Source organism: Cherax quadricarinatus, chromosome 19 (genome assembly GCF_038502225.1).
Source record: "Cherax quadricarinatus isolate ZL_2023a chromosome 19, ASM3850222v1, whole genome shotgun sequence".
In the NCBI taxonomy this organism is placed as follows: domain Eukaryota; kingdom Metazoa; phylum Arthropoda; class Malacostraca; order Decapoda; family Parastacidae; genus Cherax; species Cherax quadricarinatus.
The window spans coordinates 2,565,739-2,587,576 of NC_091310.1; the positions used below are offsets into that span (position 1 = coordinate 2,565,739).

The following is a 21,838-nucleotide window of genomic DNA, read 5'->3' on the forward strand; positions in this document are numbered from 1 at the left end:
CTATAGTACTACATCGCCATATTGTCAGCGTCTCTCCCCGTGTATCACTCCGCAGCTGCTGCACCCCCCCCCCCCCCCGCTATTTCACTACAAGCTTCTAGAAGCCCAAATCAGACTCAATTTTACACACACATTCAAATTTACACATTCTAAATTAAGGATAATTATGAAAATTTCCACAGATATGAAGGCATAACAGCCCAACTAAACCCTCAAAGGATATTTGTAAAGATCCTTGATACTTATGCAAAGGATAAAAATGTAATCACTTTATGTAAACTTAAATATGAAGCTGTCGTAGTGTGAAGGTTTAACTGGCCTTTTAGACCCTCGAAGAAGGAATGAAACGACCATTCCTCATGAAAAGGAAATATGGAATCATAAATTATAACAAGAATCAAATTATTGACAATAAGCATAAACTTTTAACAATGTAAAACAAACATGAAATATTCTTAGTTGAAGCAAATAATGAAAAATGTAGAAATAATTCTCGTGAAACAAAGCTTTTATGTACAGTGGACAGATGGTGTTCTGATGTACCAATGATGGCGGTAAGTAGCTCAGGATTCACTTGGGGGTTTTGAACGAGAGGCTGGTGTGAGACATGATAGTCGCTGGTGGACATGACTTACGAAGTTCTGCCTGAGACAGTACAGACGCAAATATTCCCCCACAGTGAACTGCAAGTGGCATTAGGAATTATTCTTCAGATCGGTGGAGACCACAGATGATCAACTACTAAGCTGCCGTCTTTTCTCGGTAATGTCGAGTGACTGACATTAAAATACCTAAGTCAGATCAGGTCTGGTTGAATTAATTAAATACCCAAAACACAATATAATAAATAAGAGTGGAACTGACAGACTTTTTCGGAGCAGACAGAAAATTAACGTCAATTCGACTTGAGGGTCCCATGTTAACTCCCACCGGGAGATGGGAGATGAGGCAACTATGAGCACCTCTTGCTGAACAAGCGTTCAACCCGTTGTACCATTACCACCACTCATTCATGATTCCAACCTTATTTAACTAAATCTTCCCTCACACCTAGCTGATACAAAATATGAAAAACAAAATACATAAAATAGTCATGTGAAACTAAGCTAATGTTCGTATATACAAATATATTCGGGTAAAGGACAGATATAACGATGTGCAGAATGAACGTTATACGTAGTTATCAGGAGTCACGATATTGTAGTGATGTTTAACCGTGAGTAGACAACGGGGTAAGTCGAAACCCTGATTTACAGTATTCTGAAAAAGGCGTCTGAATATGATGAAAAAACCGGATGGTAATTCCAAAGTGTCCAACAACACTTATGTGGTATCTAAAGGAGGTGAAAGTAAATGCAATCACAGATCTCGTGACTAAATCTATCTGCCCTTTTATCTTGAGTGCGTTGAATGACACAAGTCGAGCCATAAGGCTAAAAGACAAAAAAATAAATAAAAGTTAGAATCGACGGCAACAGTAACTCGCATGCTAAGTAGAAGGCTCTTAAAAGAATTTGTGAGCGTGTTCGATAGGAGTGAATGGAGACGAATGGCATTTGGGACATGACGATCTGATGGAGTGTGAGCAGGGTAATATTTAGTGAAGAGATTCAGGGAAGCCGGTTATTTTTATATAGCCGGACTTGAGTCCTGGAAATGGGAAGTACAATGCCTGCACTTTAAAGGAAGGGTTTGGGATATTGGCAGTTTGGAGGGATATGTTGATATGTTGTGTATCTTTATACGTATATGCTTCTAAACTGTTGTGTTCTGAGCACCTCTGCAAAAACAGTGATTATGTGTGAGTGAGGTGGAAGTGATGAATAATGATGAAAGTATTTTCTTTTTGGGGATTTTCTTTCTTTTTAGGTCACCCTGTCTCGTTGGGAGACGGCCGACTTGTTGAAAAAAAAAAATAATTATTAGACCCAAGTCAGATCAGGTTCGATTACAGTGACATAAAAGCCCAAAATATCGAATAAAAAAAAGGAATGGAATTCCATATTTACAGACTTGATGGAAACAAAGTTGAATGGATTAAAACTCGCTAGGAGGATCCCTTGTTAACTTTCACCGGGTGGAGAAAAAAACAATGGGGGAAGGAGGGTAGAGAGGTAACGATGCCCGATCCTTACTTAATAAACATTCACCCATTTATACCTCCACCACCATTCATTCATTCGTTCACTCTCATCTAACGAACTTTTCCCTCACAACAGACGCACGAAACACAGACAGCAACAAAAAGAATATTAGAGCGCAGTCTGCAATTGCAAAGGCTTTTACTGGTGCGTCATTCAGATAAAGCTTCTGAAGGAGACGGCTTCATACTGTGCCATCAACTTTAATTTACGTGATGTAGTACAATCAACAATTTTTAATTTTCTTCAATATTAAAGATAATATTTACTTCATAGGTTAAATTTGTTCTATAGCTCTGGCAGGATCAGCGTCAAGAAAGAATAAACTTAGTTGGTAGATCACTCATCTAAGACACAGTGTCCGTGGTTCGATCCCAGTTACGGGTGGCAACATTGGGCGTGTTTCCGTATATCTGTTGTCCCTTTTCGCCTAGCAATAAGTAGGTACCTGCGTGTTACACGACTGGTGTTGGTGGCATCCTGGGGGATAAGGGTAGTAATCCTCAGATAGGGCTGAGACTCAGAAATGAGCTAAGGCAGGATAACTCTCAGCCTGTAAAACTGATGTGTGTAAAATAGAGTATGTGGAAAAGTGTATCATATTATTAAAGTGAACTTATTTCAAATTGTTTTTGATATATAGTATATATTTTTTGCCATGTGGGCCTAATAAGAAAAAGCACACTCATATATACTAGCCTCTGACAGTTCCTGGGGCGCCGGCAGCTATCCATGCCTTGGCCACTGGTCGAGACTCTGTGATGGTTTCCTGGCTGCCGCCTCCTCGTCCTAATGGAATCCTCACTCACTACACTCTCTACTATCGTCCGCTCAACGCTCCGCAGGTAAATATTGCACGCTTTGTGCTTCATCCATTCCCAGAATAGTTTCTACTCAGTTGTTGCTGTCAGGAATATATTAATAGTTGACTCAATATTTTTTCTTCTCACTCTTCAGAATACCATCATATTGCCTATTATTTTGAATAACACCGAAAATAGCAAAAAAAGTACATATCTCAGATGATTTATCATTTATTCAGGGGTGTTTATACTTCATAATATTATGAGATATGCAATATGACAAATTCACTCCATTAGGAAAATTATCTTCCATTATAGTCACTATAACAAGAGTCTTGCACTATATCAAGGGACTTGGGTTATATCGAGTTTCCTCCAATATTGCAAAGGTCTTTCAATAGCAGACGTCATATAATGGTCAAATATATTTTCATTCGTGTACCTGGAGAGGATTCCGGGGGTCAACGCCCCCGGCTCGGTCTGTGACTAGGCAACTTTATACAAAATTAGTTTGTCTTCTTCGGAATTATAATTTGAAGAAGATATGGAAATGCCGAAGTCCAGCATCCTCTTCATAAATCATGAGAATGGCTTCGTTTTTATTATGCTGCTCAGTTTTTTCTATATAAAACGTACATAATCACGCAGTTATGAAAATATACAGAAGCATTATCCACGAAAATAAGTGAAAGGCATTTAATTAACAATCTGGAAGGGCACTGAATTTGCGGAAATTTGAAGCATGCAATAAACAGATATATAGTTCTGAGCATATCTAAACAAGAATGCAATGAACCTAAGTTAGATAAGCTTATATTCAGAAGGGATGTAAGTGAGTGGCCTCAGAGATTTACATGAAAAACCCCTCACTACTAAGAAACGTCAATGAAGTGAATATTTTGGGTGGTTTTGAAAACAGACTGGACAATTTCATTGATGGAAATTTATTGGAGTTAAACAGGCCTAGCATAGGGTAACTGGGTGCATTGATGCCTCATTCCTATATTCTCAGCTAATTTTATGATATTTTAGATTAACTGACGTTAGGGTAGATTCGTTGGGTTAGATTTAGTTATGTTAGGCTAAGGAAGATCTAATTAAGTTAAGCTAGGTTAAATTAGTTTAGGTATGAATAGGAAAAATTAGATTAGGTTTGCTTAGGTTGGATTTGATTTGCTTCATGATTAGTTAGTTCAGGTTAGGTTAGGTTAGAGTAATTAACGTATATTGAGCATATATTACTTATATTAAAACAAGTGCTATCACACTTCTTGCAGTACAGGCAGAGCAAAACATCGAGACACATTTAAATCTTCAAACATATTACTAACTGTGGGAGAGTGAAATACTCAGATCACCTGGAGTATCTTTCTAGTTATATCTCTAATCTCTCCAGTTACATCCCTTGTCTATTTACTTTATCATTTATTTCCTTCATTACTATTCTAGGTAGTTTTCTCCCTTTTTACCTCACTGGTCATCACCCAAGTTAGTAGTAAAAAATACCTTTCAGTAAAGAATTGATTTTTTTTAAATAAAACGCTTTATCAACACAACACTTTATCAAATCCTCTTGAGAGTTTGTTATTTTGGTGAGTTATTTTAATTGCTTTGGAGAGGAGTGCAGTGATGGTCATGGCTTTCTGGAGACTACTGAAAGGTATTTTTTACTACTAACTTGGGTGATGACCAGTGAGGTAAAAAGGGAGAAAACTACCTAGAATAGTAATGAAGGAAATAAATGATAAAGTAAATAGACAAGGGATGTAACTGGAGAGATTAGAGATATAACTAGAAATATACTCCAGGTGATCTGAGTATTTCACATAGGATATTACTGTAATTCTAGTGAGAAGTATTGTCACTCAGAGGTTCTGCCTTTTTTTGGGGTTCAGTTTGATGTTGTACATAGGAGATGTGAGGCTTGAAATATCTTTTTCGCTCTATATTTGCCCATTTAATTGGATTTCACTACTGCAGATAACTGTAATATCAGCCTGTTATTTTTTCCTTTGTGCTGAGATCGTATTGGGATTATAAATGAATCGGGCCATCCACGTTGGTAGGTTTTTCACTGACTTTTAATATGAAACAATAGACCTTTTCTTCTTGTAAAGGGAATTTAATTAAAGGCCCAACCTGGTTGAGTTGATCTTCGTTAGTTACTAAGGTACAGGGTAAAATTTCCAAGACGTGGTCATTAAGCCTCAGCAGGAGATATAACCAGGAGTTATACTCAATATGTGAGCTGAGTTGACGGGTGGAAACTTTAGGACGTGTTTTAAGACACCTGCCGTCCTTTGTTCACCTAGTAGTAAAATAGGTATCATGGTGCTAGTCCACTGTTGAGGGTCATATCCTGTGGACAAAACTAAATTTGCACGAAATACCCTGCATAATAATGGACTTTCTAAATAGTAGTGTCACTGACGTCAGCTAGGCCTGTATACCTTGTACATATACTTGTAGAAATATTATTATTATTATTATTATTTCTTTTGTCGGTGCTTCAGGTAAAATGTTAGCTAAAACTGCACTGAGCGGAAAGCTTATTTCTGTGCCGAATATCTATTCTCAAAGGATAATAGGTTAAAGTTGAGACACAGTTGACGAGGTTAGGAAGCATTTTATGGGGAAATGAGCCAAGGAGTTTCCGTTGTCAGAATTCTTGATAAATGATATCACTTCAATTCAAGAAGCATGGGTGAATACCACGGTTACATCAAGACTGGCTAGTTTATTGCTTTTGACGGTAATATCGTTAAGTCAAAAGAACTCCCCAGTGTTTTTGCGATATGATGAGCCAATGGTGTCTAATAACTTGGAAATGTGTTTGAAAAGAACCTGCGTCAAGGAACAGGACAAGCGTTTCCTAACGAGGGTCGTAGTCATATAATGACCCACCTCTGGTCATCTGACCGAGGCCTTCCGCTGGTTTACATGTGTCGTAGGGGTTCGTAGATGAATGATACTAGTGTAAAGTATCTCTGTCCGTTCTGCACGTTGTTTATTGAGGGATTCTGCCAGCTTGGTACACCACACATCTGACGCTGACCGTCTCTAAGCCATGACTCACTGAGAATCTCCCAATGTGCTGGAACGTAAGCGTTAACAGCTAGTTAGTATACACTGGTATACAACTGATACCCATCCCTCTCTTTAAAAATTAAGATTATAAATAATCTTAATTAGGCTCTGGATTAACAGTTGTCATTTTCTTCAAAATGGTTCGGTGATATATTCTTTATAGATTGTTTTCATATTTTTGCGCATTACGTTTGTTATTCTTCTCAGGCTACAAGGAGCATGGTGGTAGCAGCGGATGCTGGTGCTTCTCCATGGATGGAGGTGAGCAGGGAAGTGGGGCTACTGGATTCCCACGTCCACTACGAGTACTGGGTCACCGCCTCCACCCGTGTGGGCGAGGGCGCCGCCTCCACCATTATATCCAAGACGCCGTCATCAACAGGTAATTCTTGTGATGTCATGTTCATCTGTGATTTTGGGGGAGAAAATCCTGGCAATATAGCAGCTAAAGAACTTTTTTTACGGTTAGATAATAATTTTCTTGCTGGTCAGGGTTATTCAAGCCGGGCAGCATGAACGATCCCGGGGTACAAACATGAACGATCCCCGGGGTACAAACATGAACGATCCCTGGGGTACAAGCATAAATGATCCCTGGGGTACAAGCATGAACGATCCCCGGGGTACAAACATGAACAATCCCCGGGGTACAAACATGAACGATCCCCAGGGTACAAGCATAAACGATCCCCGGGGTACAAGCATGAACGATCCCCAGGGTACAAACATGAACGATTCCCGGGGTACAAACATGAACGATCCCCTGGGTACAAGCATGAACGATCCCCAGAGTACAAGTATGAACGATCCCCGGGGCACAAGCATGAACAATCCAAGGATACAAGCATGAATGATCCCTGGGGTACAAGCATGAACAATCCCCAGGATACAAGCATGAACGATCCCTGGGGTGCAGGCATGAACGATCCCCATGGTACAAGCACGAATGATCCCCGGGGTACAAGCATGAACGATCCCCAGGGTGCAGGCATGAACGATCCCCGGGGTACAAGTATGAACAATCCCAGGATACAAGCATGAACGATCCCTGGGGTACAAGCATGAACAATCCCCAGGATACAAGCATGAACGATCCCCATGAACGATACAAGCACGAATGATCGATGAACGATCCCCAGGGTGCAGGCATGGGGGTGCAGGCATGAACGATCCCCATGGTACAAGCACGAACGATCCCCGGGGTACAAGCATGAACGATCCCCGGGGTGCAGGCATGAACGAACCGCAGGGTACAAGCATGAACGATCCCCAAGGTACAAGCATGAACGATCCCCGGTGTGCAGGCATGAACGATCCCCGGGGTACAAGCATGAACGATCCCCGGGGTACAGGCATGAATGATCCCTGGGGTACAAGCATGAATGATCCCTGAGGCACAAGCATGAACGATCCCCGGGGTACAAGCATGAGCGATCCCCGGGGTACAAGCATGAACGATCCCCGGGGTACAAGCATGAATGATCCCCGGGATACAAGCATGAACGATCCCCGGGGTACAAGCATGAACGATCCCCGGGGTACAAGCATGAACGATCCCCGGGGTACAAGCATGAACGATCCCCGGGTTACACTAGTATTTTAAACTATTCTTTAGAAAAAAACAATATTTTAATAATTCTATGTAAAAACTACATGACGGTAAATTATGGAGTATATTTTGAATTTAGGACAAACAATCAGCCAAACTCACGTTGAAACCAATTAAATTTATAATCGCTGGATATTTCTTACGAGTTCAAAGAAGAACCAAAAGTCTCGCTGAACTGTTTATTTTTTATGCTATGACTAAGAAATTCACAAGTTTTGTTAACTTCTGCCAGCTGGGAAAAAAACTTGGATACTTTTGAATATATACATTTTTTCTTATTACTGGAACACATTGTTTGGTTCAACAACTCTACTAAAAAAAGATGTCCGTTTTTTTATATTTTGGATGTTAATTTTTTTTTTTTTTTTTTGGTATCAAAATTTTTGAGATGGGGATGCGTATGTCTTGATAAATTTGGTCTGCGGTGCATAAGCTAGTAAAGGATGGACAACTTTTACATAAAATTTTCTGATAAAAATTAGTCATTTATTTCCCTTCGAAAAGTGAAAGAATAAATATTCTTTTTCAATTATCTTTAAATATTTTTTTTCATTTTCTTTTTGTACAGTTCCAGTAAGGATCAGGTCATTTGGGCAGACGGTGGAGGTGGAGGCTGGTTCCTCCTTCACACTTCCCTGTGCTGTGGTGGGCTCTCCAGCACCTGCTGTCACCTGGACACACCTCGGTCGTGACACAATTCCCCAGACACAGGTATTAATTACTAGCTCTCTACTCTTTTTTCATTCATTTCATACCTTATTACTATAATCTTCCAGCTCCTGGTTTATCAGATTATCCTACAAACGAAAATCTCACATTTTCGTCAATGTGACATTATAACAAGTCGTGATTATCAACACGATGGATTCCACCAGACTCTTCTGTTCACTGTTTTACTTCAGACAAAATTTTCCCTTTAGTGTCATGAGCCTTTAATGATTTCTCATCACTTTATCAACGTCTCTCGTGATGACTTGAGCCAATATACCTGCATAGTACTCATCAGTTATATTGCTCAGGTTACACTCATCAATTACATTACTCTGGTGGCACTCCTCAGTTATATTACTGGGCATGTGCAAAACTATTATACTATTTGTGTTGTACCCATCCATTATATTTTTTTGTGTTACGCACATCCATTATGCCTGTGTTGTACATATCCTATGTATAATGTTCTGTATAATTATATAATGGATTGTATGACGTATGAATGATAGTGTGAATGACACTATGTATGAAGGGGTGAATAACTATGAATGTTGAACTTTATGGTTATGAATTATGGTATGAATGATAATAGGAATGGCAGGATGTATCACCACATTTGAATAAAGGAGTATGTGATGAAATGTATTATGTATGCTGAAGGTATGATGAGGTATGTATGACAGAATTTACTAAGGGGCATATATTGCCGGATTTAAGATGGTGAGTGTCAGTCAAACTACACAGGACAACACTGTCCAGCAGATCATCCCTCACTACATGACTGCTTGTCCAGCTGCTACCTACTGTAGCTGTGGAACCTGTACTGACAACCAACTGTGAATCATCTACCTTTTCACAGTCATCAACCTACGGCAATCATAGCCGGTTTAGTCTACCTATTCCCTTTGGAAGTCGTTGAACTATTTAGCATAATACATAATTTTAACAATCCAAACCCCAAAAAAATCTAGGAGCTGTGTAAAACAAGGTATGTATGAAATGTATGTTGAAGTATGAATGATGATGTGTAATAAGGTATGGCAATAATGGAGAACAAGCGATAACAGTAACTAAACAACACAGGGGGAAGTTGAATGATAGTACTATGTCTTTCGTGCTGCAGACAATGCTTTTTCAAGACCTTTCAATAGTGGAAAGGAATTGGAAATAGCCCAAGTAGGTATATCCATTAGGATACACCTGCTTTGGTTCTTCTCAATTCCTGTGTATTACTGCAAGCTCCTGAAAATGTGTTGTCTGCGACTTGAAAGGCCTAGAGCTATCACTGTTGTTTTGCTTGAAATATGTAATATAACTATATGAACGACAATATGTAAGAAGCTATAAATGATGAGATTTGTATGAAAATATGTCTTTAACAATGCATGATAAAAAATATATATAGACACTGATAAAATGTATTATGTGGTATATATGAGAGTAAGACTGCGTATGACTTATGGTATGTGAGTGATGATATGTAAAAGTATGGTTGAAATTTTGTAGAACATGACATGGTATGTATGATTGGATATGAATTACTGTGTATGTATAGCTAAAATATTTGAGAAGGAATTATTACAGTATATATAATGAGGTATATACGAAGGTGTGTATGCTAGGGAAAGCAAAAGGAGATATGTATGAAATAAAATGTCAGACAGGAATGTATGGTATACATAAATAAAATAGTATGAATGATAAAGTGAATATGATGAGGATATGTATGACAGTCTATATGAGGATGTATATTTGACGAAATATAAGATACATTAACCAGACTCTGAAAGACAATGTATCTTTTGTCAGTATGTATGATGAAGTATTTTTAATGGTATATAAATTATGGTATGTATACTAGAGTATGAATAATGCAGTAATACCGATAAAGTATGTATTGTGGCATGTGTGACAGGATACTTGTTTCCTGACACAGGTCATAGTCGTAAGATAACTTGTCACTAGAGCTTATGGTACACTGACCGAAACCTTCCTCTGGCTTTCCGGTCCGCACTTAGAAAAATTAAGATTATTTTTCAATAAGGACTAGACTGCACACCTAATGCATCTGGAAGGATGTCCAAACACATCCTTTATCAAAACAAATGTTTTGCTAATATCATTCTTTATTAAAATACACTGGAACCTCAGTATACGACCTTAATTTATTCCAGATGGCTGATAGAGTGCCGCTCCGTTGAGTATCGAATAAATTCTTCCTAACAAATTTTCTGTTTGGTTGGCTGTTACCACTAATCGTCGTAGGCCCAATGGTGACTAATTTACACAATACAAAAAAAACAACAACAAAAAATGAGAAGAAACACGAAATAGTTTACAGTGAAGTTCTTGCATGTCGTATTTGGCTGAGTCGTATACCGAGGTTCCCGCTGTAACTTGAAAATACTCATGCTGTAATATCCCCTTAACACATCCTTTAATTAACAGAGTAAATTACACTCCATCCATAAGAAATCTAAGGAAATGTCGATGATGTTACTTGATGTTATACTCATGACGGGCAAAAGAAAAATTGAACTTGCGCAAGTTGATGATTGATGAGGATATTTGGAAAAGAGGTTGATCACGCTCTGTAGGATGAGAAAGACTTGATCATCGACACCATGCCTAACCCTTCTAGGGTAGGGTAGGTGCCTGAGCCCGAGCCTTTAGCTCATAAGACTGTCATTCCCATTTGCCCCCTTGGGGCGGGGATGGCAGACCAGAGAGGCCTAGCTTGTGGCTAGGCCTGGGGACAGTTGGTCCCAAAGATGAGGAGGTACTTGTGCCTCCTCCCATGGGAGACTTAGGTCTCAGACACTCCCTAAAGAGGGAGCCAAGGCCGGGCCACCACTTGGACAAGGCCCGGGCCGGGAGAATACCGGCTAATCTTTACCTAACCTAACCTAAAGACTTGATCCGAGGAAATGGAGTATTTTGAAATGTAAAATCTGAAATAAATTGTTGAATCTAATCTTTAACTAAATATATAGGAAATATATGTTGTTAGTAGTATGAGGTAGAAGGGAAGAACATGAGGTAGAACAAGGGAAGAACATGAGGTAGAAAAACAGAAGAACATGAGGTAGAACATGGGAAAAATATGAAGTAGAACATGGAAAGAACATAAGCAGAACATGAGAACATGAGGTAGAACAAAGAACATGGGATAGAACATGGAAAGAGCATTAGGTAGAACATGAGGTAGCACATGGAAAGAACATAAGGTAGAACATGAGAACATGAGGTAGAAGAAAGAACATGAGGTACAACATGGGAAGAACATGAGGTAGAACATGGAAAGAACATCAGGTTGAACATGAGAACACGAAGTAGAACGGAAGAACAGGAAGAACATGGAAGAACATGAGGTAGAACAGGGGAAGAACATGAGGTAGGACATGGGAAGAGCATGAGGTAGGACATGGGAAGAGCATGAGGTAGAACAGGGGAAGAACAGGTAGAACAAGGGAAGAATATGAGGTAGAACAATGGAAGAACATGAGGAAGAACATGGGAAGGACATGTGGTAGAACAGGGGAAGAACATAAGGTAGAACAAGGATAGAACATGAGGTAGAACAAAATAAGAACAAGAGGTAGAACATGGGAAGAACATGAGGTAGAACATGGGAAGAACATGAACATGGGAAGAACATGAGGTAGAACACGGCAAGAACATGGGAAGTACATGAGGCAGGACACAGCAAGAACATGAGGTAGAACTTTGGAAGAACATGAAGTAGAACAAGGGAAGAACATGACGTAGAACAAGGGAAGAACACGAGGTAGAACATTGGAAGAACATGAAGTAGAACAAGGGAAGAACACGAAGTAGAACAAGGGAAGAACATGAGGTAGAATAAAGGAAGAACATGAAGTAGAACAAGGGAAGAACATGAGGTAGAATAAAGGAAGAACATGAAGTAGAACAAGGGAAGAACACGAAGTAGAACAAGGGAAGAACATGACGTAGAACAAGGGAAGAACACGAAGTAGAACAAGGGAAGAACACGAAGTAGAACAAGGGAAGAACACGAAGTAGAACAAGGGAAGAACATGACGTAGAACAAGGGAAGAACACGAAGTAGAACAAGGGAAGAACACGAAGTAGAACAAGGGAAGAACATGAGGTAGAATAAAGGAAGAACATGAGGGATGATACGAAGTAACTTCGTATCCTACCTTAGAGTTTTTCATTTAAATTTGTTGTCTGGTGATAAAACACCTCAACACCAGGTATTAGCACTCGATAACACAGGTCTGCATTTGGAATGTGTTTAATTGTTATTTTTATTCTTGGTTGCGATCTTACATATTCTTGGTTGCGAACTTACATATTCTTGGTTGCGATCTTACATATTCTTGGTTGCGATCTTACATATTCTTGGTTGCGATCTTACATATTCTTGGTTGCGATCTTACATACTCTTGGTTGCGATCTTACATATTCTTGGTTGCGATCTTACATATTCTTGGTTGCGATCTTACATATTCTTGGTTGCGATCTTACATATTCTTGGTTGCGATCTTACATATTCTTGGTTGCTATCTTACATATTCTTGGTTGCTATCTTACATATTCTTGGTTGCTATCTTACATATTCTTGGTTGCTATCTTACATATTCTTCGTTCCTATCTTACATATTCTTGGTTGCGATCTTACATACTCTTGGTTGCGATCTTACATATTCTTGGTTGCGATCTTACATATTCTTGGTTGCGAACTTACATATTCTTGGTTGGTTGCGATCTTACATATTTGGTTGCGATCTGGTTGCTATCTTACATACTTATCTTATATTCTCTTTACATATTCTTGGTTGCGATCTTACATATTCTTGGTTGCGATCTTACATATTCTTGGTTGCGATCTTACATATTCTTGGTTGCTATTTTACATATTCTTGGTTGATATCTTACATATTCTTGGTTGCTATCTTACATATTCTTGGTTGCTATCTTACATATTCTTGGTTGTGATCTTACATACTCTTGGTTGCGATCTTACATACTCTTGGTTGCGATCTTACATATTCTTGGTTGCGATCTTACATACTCTTGGTTGCGATCTTACATATTCTTGGTTGATAGCTTACATATTCTTGGTTGCGATCTTACATACTCTTGGTTGCGATCTTACATATTCTTGGTTGCGATCTTACATATTCTTGGTTGCGATCTTACATACTCTTGGTTGCGATCTTACATATTCTTGGTTGCGATCTTACATATTCTTGGTTGCGATCTTACATATTCTTGGTTGCGATCTTACATACTCTTGGTTGCGATCTTACATATTCTTGGTTGCGATCTTACATACTCTTGGTTGCGATCTTACATATTCTTGGTTGCGATCTTACATACTCTTGGTTGCTATCTTACATATTCTTGGTTGCGATCTTACATATTCTTGGTTGCGATCTTACATATTCTTGGTTGCGATCTTACATATTCTTGGTTGATATCTTACATATTCTTGGTTGCGATCTTACATACTCTTGGTTGCGATCTTACATATTCTTGGTTGCGATCTTACATACTCTTGGTTGCGATCTTACATATTCTTGGTTGATAGCTTACATATTCTTGGTTGCGATCTTACATATTCTTGGTTGCGATCTTACATACTCTTGGTTGCGATCTTACATATTCTTGGTTGATATCTTACATATTCTTGATTGCGATCTTACATATTCTTGGTTGCCATCTTACATATTCTTGGTTGCGATCTTACATACTCTTGGTTGCGATCTTACATATTCTTGGTTGCGATCTTACATACTCTTGGTTGCGATCTTACATACTCTTGGTTGCGATCTCACATACTCTTGGTTGCGATCTTACATATTCTTGGTTGATATCTTACATATTCTTGATTGCGATCTTACATATTCTTGGTTGCCATCTTACATATTCTTGGTTGCGATCTTACATATTCTTGGTTGCGATCTTACATATTCTTGGTTGCGATCTTACATATTCTTGGTTGCGATCTTACATATTCTTGGTTGCGATCTTACATATTCTTGGTTGCGATCTTACATACTCTTGGTTGCGATCTTACATACTCTTGGTTGCGATCTTACATATTCTTGGTTGCGATCTTACATACTCTTGGTTGCGATCTTACATATTCTTGGTTGCGATCTTACATATTCTTGGTTGCGATCTTACATATTCTTGGTTGCGATCTTACATATTCTTGGTTGCGATCTTACATATTCTTGGTTGCGATCTTACATATTCTTGGTTGCTATCTTACATATTCTTGGTTGCGATCTTACATATTCTTGGTTGCTATCTTACATATTCTTGGTTGCGATCTTACATATTCTTGGTTGCGATCTTACATATTCTTGGTTGCGATCTTACATACTCTTGGTTGCTATCTTACATATTCTTGGTTGCGATCTTACATATTCTTGGTTGCGATCTTACATATTCTTGGGCTACTGACTAAATATCTGAACTATTTTGCTCTATCACGTAAGGATTTTGAACGAAATACAAATTAATGATAATGTTAATTTGTTATAAATTATTAATTTATTAAAATTAGGCAAGTAATCATGGAAAAGCACTTTCTGTTAGTTTTAAGAACATATGAAATCCAAATCAACATGAATCAAATCAAATGATTTTAATAAAAAAATATGTTCCTAATGGTTAGCCTACATATTGAATCAAAGGTAGGAGGACCGCTTTGATTTTTGCTTGTGCTGTGCATCGAGACCATTGCGTTTCACTGACCAGCAGTAATCCACCATCGTGCTGACATTCCATCTGCCCTGGTATCGAGTTTCCGTGGTGCAAATATCCTGATGGAACTGCTCTCCTTGTTCCTCACTGTAGTCCCCACAATTGTTGTGAAAATAGTCAAGATCTGAGTGCAAAAAGTGCTTCTTCACACTCATTCTAGACCCAAGTTTTTGGAAATTTGAAATCAAGTTATGGATCATTTTTTCATATTTGTGGGAGTGCTTGTTTCTCAGGAAGTTGTGGACAATCTGCTTGAATGAAAACCAGACATTCACCTCGACACCTGTTAATTCCTCATCAAAATGCCTGTCCTTCATCAATTCCCGAATCTGAGGGCCAACAAAGATTCCTGCCTTTAGTTTGCCTTAACTTATACCAGGAAACTTTGACTCCAGGTACTTGAAAGCAGTTCCATTCTTGTTCAAGGCCTTCACAAAATTTTTCATAATTCATAATCCCTAATTTGATGTGGAGTGGTGGCAGCAGAATTTTCTTGGGGTCAACTAGTGGCACAGTTTTCACTTTATGATTTCCGGGTGAGAAGCTGGTTCCTGGTGGTCAGTATTTTTATTCATAGTGCTGGTTGTCTACCCTATCCCAATGACACAGAAAACAGGGATACGTTATGTATCCGCCTTGAAGACCTAGTAGGAGAGTGATAACTTTCAAATCACCACAAATGAGAAAACTGTGATTCTGGTACTTGATTGCAAATATTAGTATCTTCATATCTGCCTAAGTTTCTGACATTTGGACACTGGCCAATTGGCACAGATGCAGCTGTGTTGCCATTGTAGAGAAGTACAGCCTTTAAACTTCTTTTAGAAGAATCAATGAAGAGTCTTCATTCACCTGCTGTGTATGACATCCTCATGTGTTCAATAAGGCCAGAAATATTTGAACATAAAACTAAAGATTCCTCTTTGTCAAAGAACTGAGGGAATTCCTCTTCACGATGATGGTACCAAGCGAATGTTGTTCCAGGAGCAAGAAGCCTGTGTTCCTTCAGTCTAGAGCCAAGTAACTGTGCACTTTCTTTTGGAAGGTTAAGGTCTCTCACCAAGTCACAGAGCTCAACTTGGTTAAAGAGTTTGGGATCATCATTTGTTGATGGTTCATAGTCTACATCCATCTCCTTAGAATCACTGGCATCAGACTCTGATGAAATTTGCCATGACTAAGGTGGCACAGGTACAGGAATACCTTCAGAGTGTGGTGCAGCCCTTATTGCTGAATTAATATTTGGGTAAATTACGTGATATTTAGTCTTCTTGTTGAATCCAGCTACTTTAGTCATGCAAAAGTAGCAGTCATCATGATGGTTCATCTGCTCCCGCCATACCATTGGTACTCCAAAGTTTTCCAACTGGAGCTTACTGATGAAACTCTTGTAAGCTTTGTGTGGTGCAAATAGTTTGTCCTGATCTCCAAGCTTGCAACCAAAATAAGCAAAGTAGCAGGGCTTCAATAAAGGAGTAATGTTGCTCCGGGAATCTGAAGGGGTGAATTGCCCGCAGACATAACAAAATATATCTGGTGAATTTATGCAGCCTCTAGACATAATAATCTGAAAATAAAAACAGTTATATTAGATTTATCATTCAAGTCAATATAAGGTAAGCATTTTAATTGGTAATATACCACTTTCTCACTTATGTTGTACGAAAAGAGAAAAGTAACGTTTCCGTATAACTTGACAACCTGATGTGACAAAGATGAATAAAAAACACTGAATCACTTCTCCATATATATATATATATATATATATATATATATATATATATATATATATATATATATATATATATATATATATATATATATATATATATATATATATATACACAAAAATACCATAGAGTCAATAAAAAAAACATGCAGACGAGTGTAATAATGTTTATTTAATTATTTGTGATAAATTGTATTAAATATTATAAGAATTAGGCCAAAACTGGTTTAAAAAACTAATGACAATCCTGAGTTCGAGAAATTGTTTTTATATAACATTTAATAACTTGGCCCGAGAGACTACATAGCTGTCTGGTTCTCTCTACAAAAGTTTGCTGAACCCTGTCCTAGCGGCTTCAAATCTAGCGGGAGAAAGCTGGTAGGCCTACATGTGAGAGAATGGGTCAACATGGTCAGTGTGCGCAGTATAAAAAAAAATCCTGCAGCATGCAGTGCATATAAGAAAAAACTGCAGCCGTGTTTTTGGTTTAAAACAGCGGTGTATTTTCGTATGGTATTTATGATTTGCAATGGTTTAATGAATAAAAGTAGCTGGAAATTGAGTTCAGAGTAGCGGAAATGTTCGATTTTTGCCGATGTTCAAGAGTAAATAATTCACGTCACACGTCCAATACACGTCAACTGGCCGATCTAATATGCATTCACAAATGCGCTGATATTAATTATACAGTTATTACAATTATGCAGTAGTCTGATTAACAGTAAATCTTCTATTTTTTGCGTGAATAAAAATTCAAAATGAAAAGTATAATATAAGAGGGACTGGAGACGTAACTAATGAACAGAGAAAACGTTATTTTAGTGCCAGGAATGTCTGCATTGTTTATGATGGACCCTGTTTTGAAAGTGACCTTTCTTGAATTTTGTGTGAAATTGGCGAAATTAGTAATTTCAGGTCACTTTATTGGGTAGTTGAAATAGGTAAATGGGCAGTTTCTAGTACTCGGTCCATAGAATAAAGGGAGTTGTAGGGAAATAGCGATGAGTTTGGCCGACTAGAACAATGGAATTGGCCCAAAATAGGGCTCAAAGTGGGCGAAATCGCCGATGCGCAAATATCGCCGTGATCACTAACTTCACGATAACGTAATTTCCTAAGTATTCCATAAAATTTGGTACTTTTTGTTTCATTACGTTCACAAGATGTACAGCAAAACCTCAAGAGATGTTTATAGCACACACTTTAGTGGCTATACTTACTGAGACCCCCACTATGGACTGTGTGGCAATCATGTGAGCCAAGCGTTGTCGGTCGACAACCAAAACCAGTTCGAACAAATCGGTTCTGAAACTGATTTGTTCGACAGCTAGTCCGTTCGACAAAAGAGGTTTACGTTGTTTAAAAGGGCAAGATTAGTTTTCTGAACGTTTTTTTTATAATAAGTGACTTTTTCTCAATCGGCTGTTTTACATATTTATTGCCTTTGTATTATGCCAAAATCACAGTAAATCAACATCACCATCTCAGCATATATTAAGACATTGAATTTTGGTCACTGGATTAGCCAGGTAACTAAATATTAATCTCATTCCAATCACTCAGTCACGTTTGTAAATTATTTTCAAATGCTTAAATTACTTCAATTACATAGCACAACCTTGTAAATTAGACCTCAAGGCATTATATCATAGACCTAATTGTTTACTTTTGTAACCGTGTGAGCAAGATAGATCCTCAGATAATACTGCATTATGTGGTCAACAAATATTCCCATATTTTCATTACAAACTCATTAGAAAGATTCATTTTTTATTTTTCATTAACACATGAGCCGTTTCCCACCAAGGCAGGGCGGCCCAAAAAAGAAAAACTTTCATCTCTCATTCATTCCATCACGTCCTGCCGGAAGGGTGCTTTACACTACAATTATAAAACTGCAACATTAACACCCCTCCTTCAGAGTGCATACACTGTACTTCCCATCTGCCGGTTTCCCTGAATCCCTTCATAAATGTTACCTTGCTCACACTCCAAGTCTTAATTTTAATTTTTGAACGGGTGGAGCGGTAAGTTAGCGTAAGACCTCGGTCAGATGACCCAAAGTTCCAGTAGCAGATCATTATATTATTAAAACTAGCGTCAGGATAATTATCCTGTTTCCTGTCGAGCCTTACCTAGCCTAATAAGATTTTTTTCTACTTAGACATTAGCAGACCACTCACTGCATGTGTCAGTAGCTGGTGCAGACGTTGCTGGTAACTACACCTGCCACGCACACAACCCGGGTGGGCGAGACGAGGCTAGTTGGGTGGTACAAGTGGTACAGCCTCCACCACCACCAACCCTCAGGGTTCAGTACGCCACAGAAACCTCTATTCATCTCTCCTGGGATCCACCGGGTGATGGCGGCAAGCCTATCACAGGTAAATTCGCATTTTTTTGCCTTTCTTTATATAATGTACTTAAACAATGAATAAAAGCGTAATGAACAATTGTCAATACCAATAATACCCCACATTTTCTGTCTACATGAGGTTATTAACGAACATACACATTTTCATTAATAAAGAGATCATACAGATATTTCTGTGATGTTTGATAAGCTTATATGAGGGAGATTATTATTATTATTATAATCAAGGGGGAAGCGCTAAACCCGGAGGATTATACAGCGCCTAGGGGGGGGGATGTGGAAGGCATTCAGACTTAATTCGGGGAACTGGAGCACAGATCCAATTCCCTAAATCAAGAGCCTCTCACCAACATCAAGGAACCTTCCTTGAGGGGTATGTGAGGGAGAGAGATTTCATCAGTCGTTTTTTCTTAAAATTTTAAGAGGATTTAATGACTGTTGACAGTGAAAGTAAATGAAATATACTGAAGTGAGGGACGAGGGTGGAAGCTTTAACAGAGTGAAAGGGAGTATAGGATGCACCACAGACAAGGGAAGTAGGTGTTAGATCTTGTTTATAGAGGGATTGAAATGGTTTGTTATTCACTTATGACTTTTCGGGTTAGCGCTTAGTTTTTATAATAATAATAATAATAATAATAATAATAATAATAATAATAATAATAATAATAATAATAATAATAATAATAATAATTTTATAGCGACAGAGACAAGTTAATCTAAAAACGGCAATTATGCAATTTCAGCTGAATTTGGTATTAGGAGAAAATTTAATCTAATTGATACCTTTGTCATTATTTTATAATTATTTAAATTACTGATTTAAATAAAATAAGCGTAGTTTTGACCACAACTACCGTCTCCCGCCATCCCAGGGGAATCCAAATACATATATAATGTAAATTATATATATTATAAATAAAATTATAATATAAAAATCAAAAGTGTGCCCAGAACCTCAAATATTTTGTTTTACAATGAAAATTAATTCTTCTTAGTATTTAATACATTCGGTGAAATAATTCATATCCCTCTGGTTTGGCTACACTTGTAGGATACATCTTACGGTACAGCTTGGAGGGAGACAAGACGTGGGTGGAAGAGGCAGTGGAACCAGGAGAGGCAACATACAGTGTGCAGAAGCTTCGTTGTGGCTCCACCTACCACCTGCAGGTGGCAGCCGTCAACCTAGTGGGTCGAGGGGAGGCTTCCCCCACTGTCAACACCAGAACCCGCGGAGCTGGTGAGTCCTCACTCACGTTTTCATACTTCTCTTGTGTTATGATTGTTCTGCTTTGTGCCATTGTACTGTTATTACCTAAATACTGGTAGCTAGGCAGTATGTAGTGAAGAGACAATGGAATAAAAGAAATAATTACTGTTCCAGTATCATATTTGCATCTCATTGAAGCTGTGGTCGTTGTTGAAGTGAGATTCTTTCCACTGTCATGAAACATTACCATTCTTTCCGCAGTGGTAATGTTTACACTTGTCTGCTGCACTCTACCATTTTATCGATACGATCTTTTTTAATTGCCTTATAACAAAGAAGTTATATACCAGGTGTGGAATTTATTAGCATTCTAATAGCATCTGACTTTACATGGTCACGTGCTCATGCGCACACGCAAGCGCGCACGCACACACACACACACACACACACACACACACACACACACACACACACACACACACACACACACACACACACACACACACACAAACACACACACACACAACATGAAAATGACATAGCATCGAAAGTCAAGTCTGATCCGAAACTACTCTACAGCCACATCAGGAGGAAGACAACTATCAAGGACCAGGTAATCAGGCTGAGGAAGGAAGGTGGGGAGCTCACAAGAAACGACCAGGAGGTATGTGAGGAGCTCAACATGAGATTTCAGGAAGTATTTACAGTGGAGGCTGAAGGGACAACGGGAAGGCAAAACAGTGGGGTACAGCAACAAGGAATATACAAACAAGTGTTGGATGAATTACACACAACTGAGGAGGAGGTGGTGAAGCTCCTAAGTGACCTTGATACCTCAAAGGCGGTGGGACCGGACATCTCTCCATGGGTCCTTAGAGAGGGAGCAGGGACACTACGTGTGCCACTAACCAAAATCTTCAACACTTCCCTTGAAACTGGGCACCTACCTGAAGTATGGAAGAATGCAAACGTAGTCCCCAGTTTTAAGAAGGGAGCCAGAAATGAAGCACTAAATTATAGACCAGTGTCACTGACATGTATAGTATGCAGAGTCTTGGAGAAGATTATCAGAGGAGAATGGTGGAGCACCTGGAGCGGAACAAGATTATAAACGACAGCCAGCACGGATTCATGGAAGGCAAATCCTGTGTCACAAACCTACTAGAGTTTTATGACAAGGTAACTGAAGTAAGAAATGAGAGGGAGGGGTGGGTTGATTGCATTTTCTTGGACTGCAAGAAGGCCTTCGACACAGTTCCTCACAAGAGATTAGTACAGAAGCTAGAGGAACAGGCACGTATAACAGGAAGGGCACTGCAATGGATCAGAGAATACCTAACAGGGAGACAACAGCGAGTCATGAGGTATCACAGTGGGCGCCAGTGACGAGTGGGGTCCCACAGGGGTCA

General features: G+C 38.8%; 1 protein-coding gene across 1 annotated transcript in view; it reads left to right on the forward strand.

The window, feature by feature from the left end:
- Positions 1 to 21,838, forward strand: part of LOC128688202 (cell adhesion molecule Dscam2-like) — a 297,471-nt gene that overhangs the window by 255,682 nt on the left and 19,951 nt on the right. The window contains exons 17-21 of the mRNA XM_070086853.1: positions 2,850 to 2,986; positions 6,239 to 6,413; positions 8,209 to 8,351; positions 19,007 to 19,226; positions 20,271 to 20,459. Of these exons, the coding sequence (XP_069942954.1) occupies positions 2,850 to 2,986; positions 6,239 to 6,413; positions 8,209 to 8,351; positions 19,007 to 19,226; positions 20,271 to 20,459 (864 nt within the window). The remainder of the gene's footprint in view (positions 1 to 2,849; positions 2,987 to 6,238; positions 6,414 to 8,208; positions 8,352 to 19,006; positions 19,227 to 20,270; positions 20,460 to 21,838) is intronic.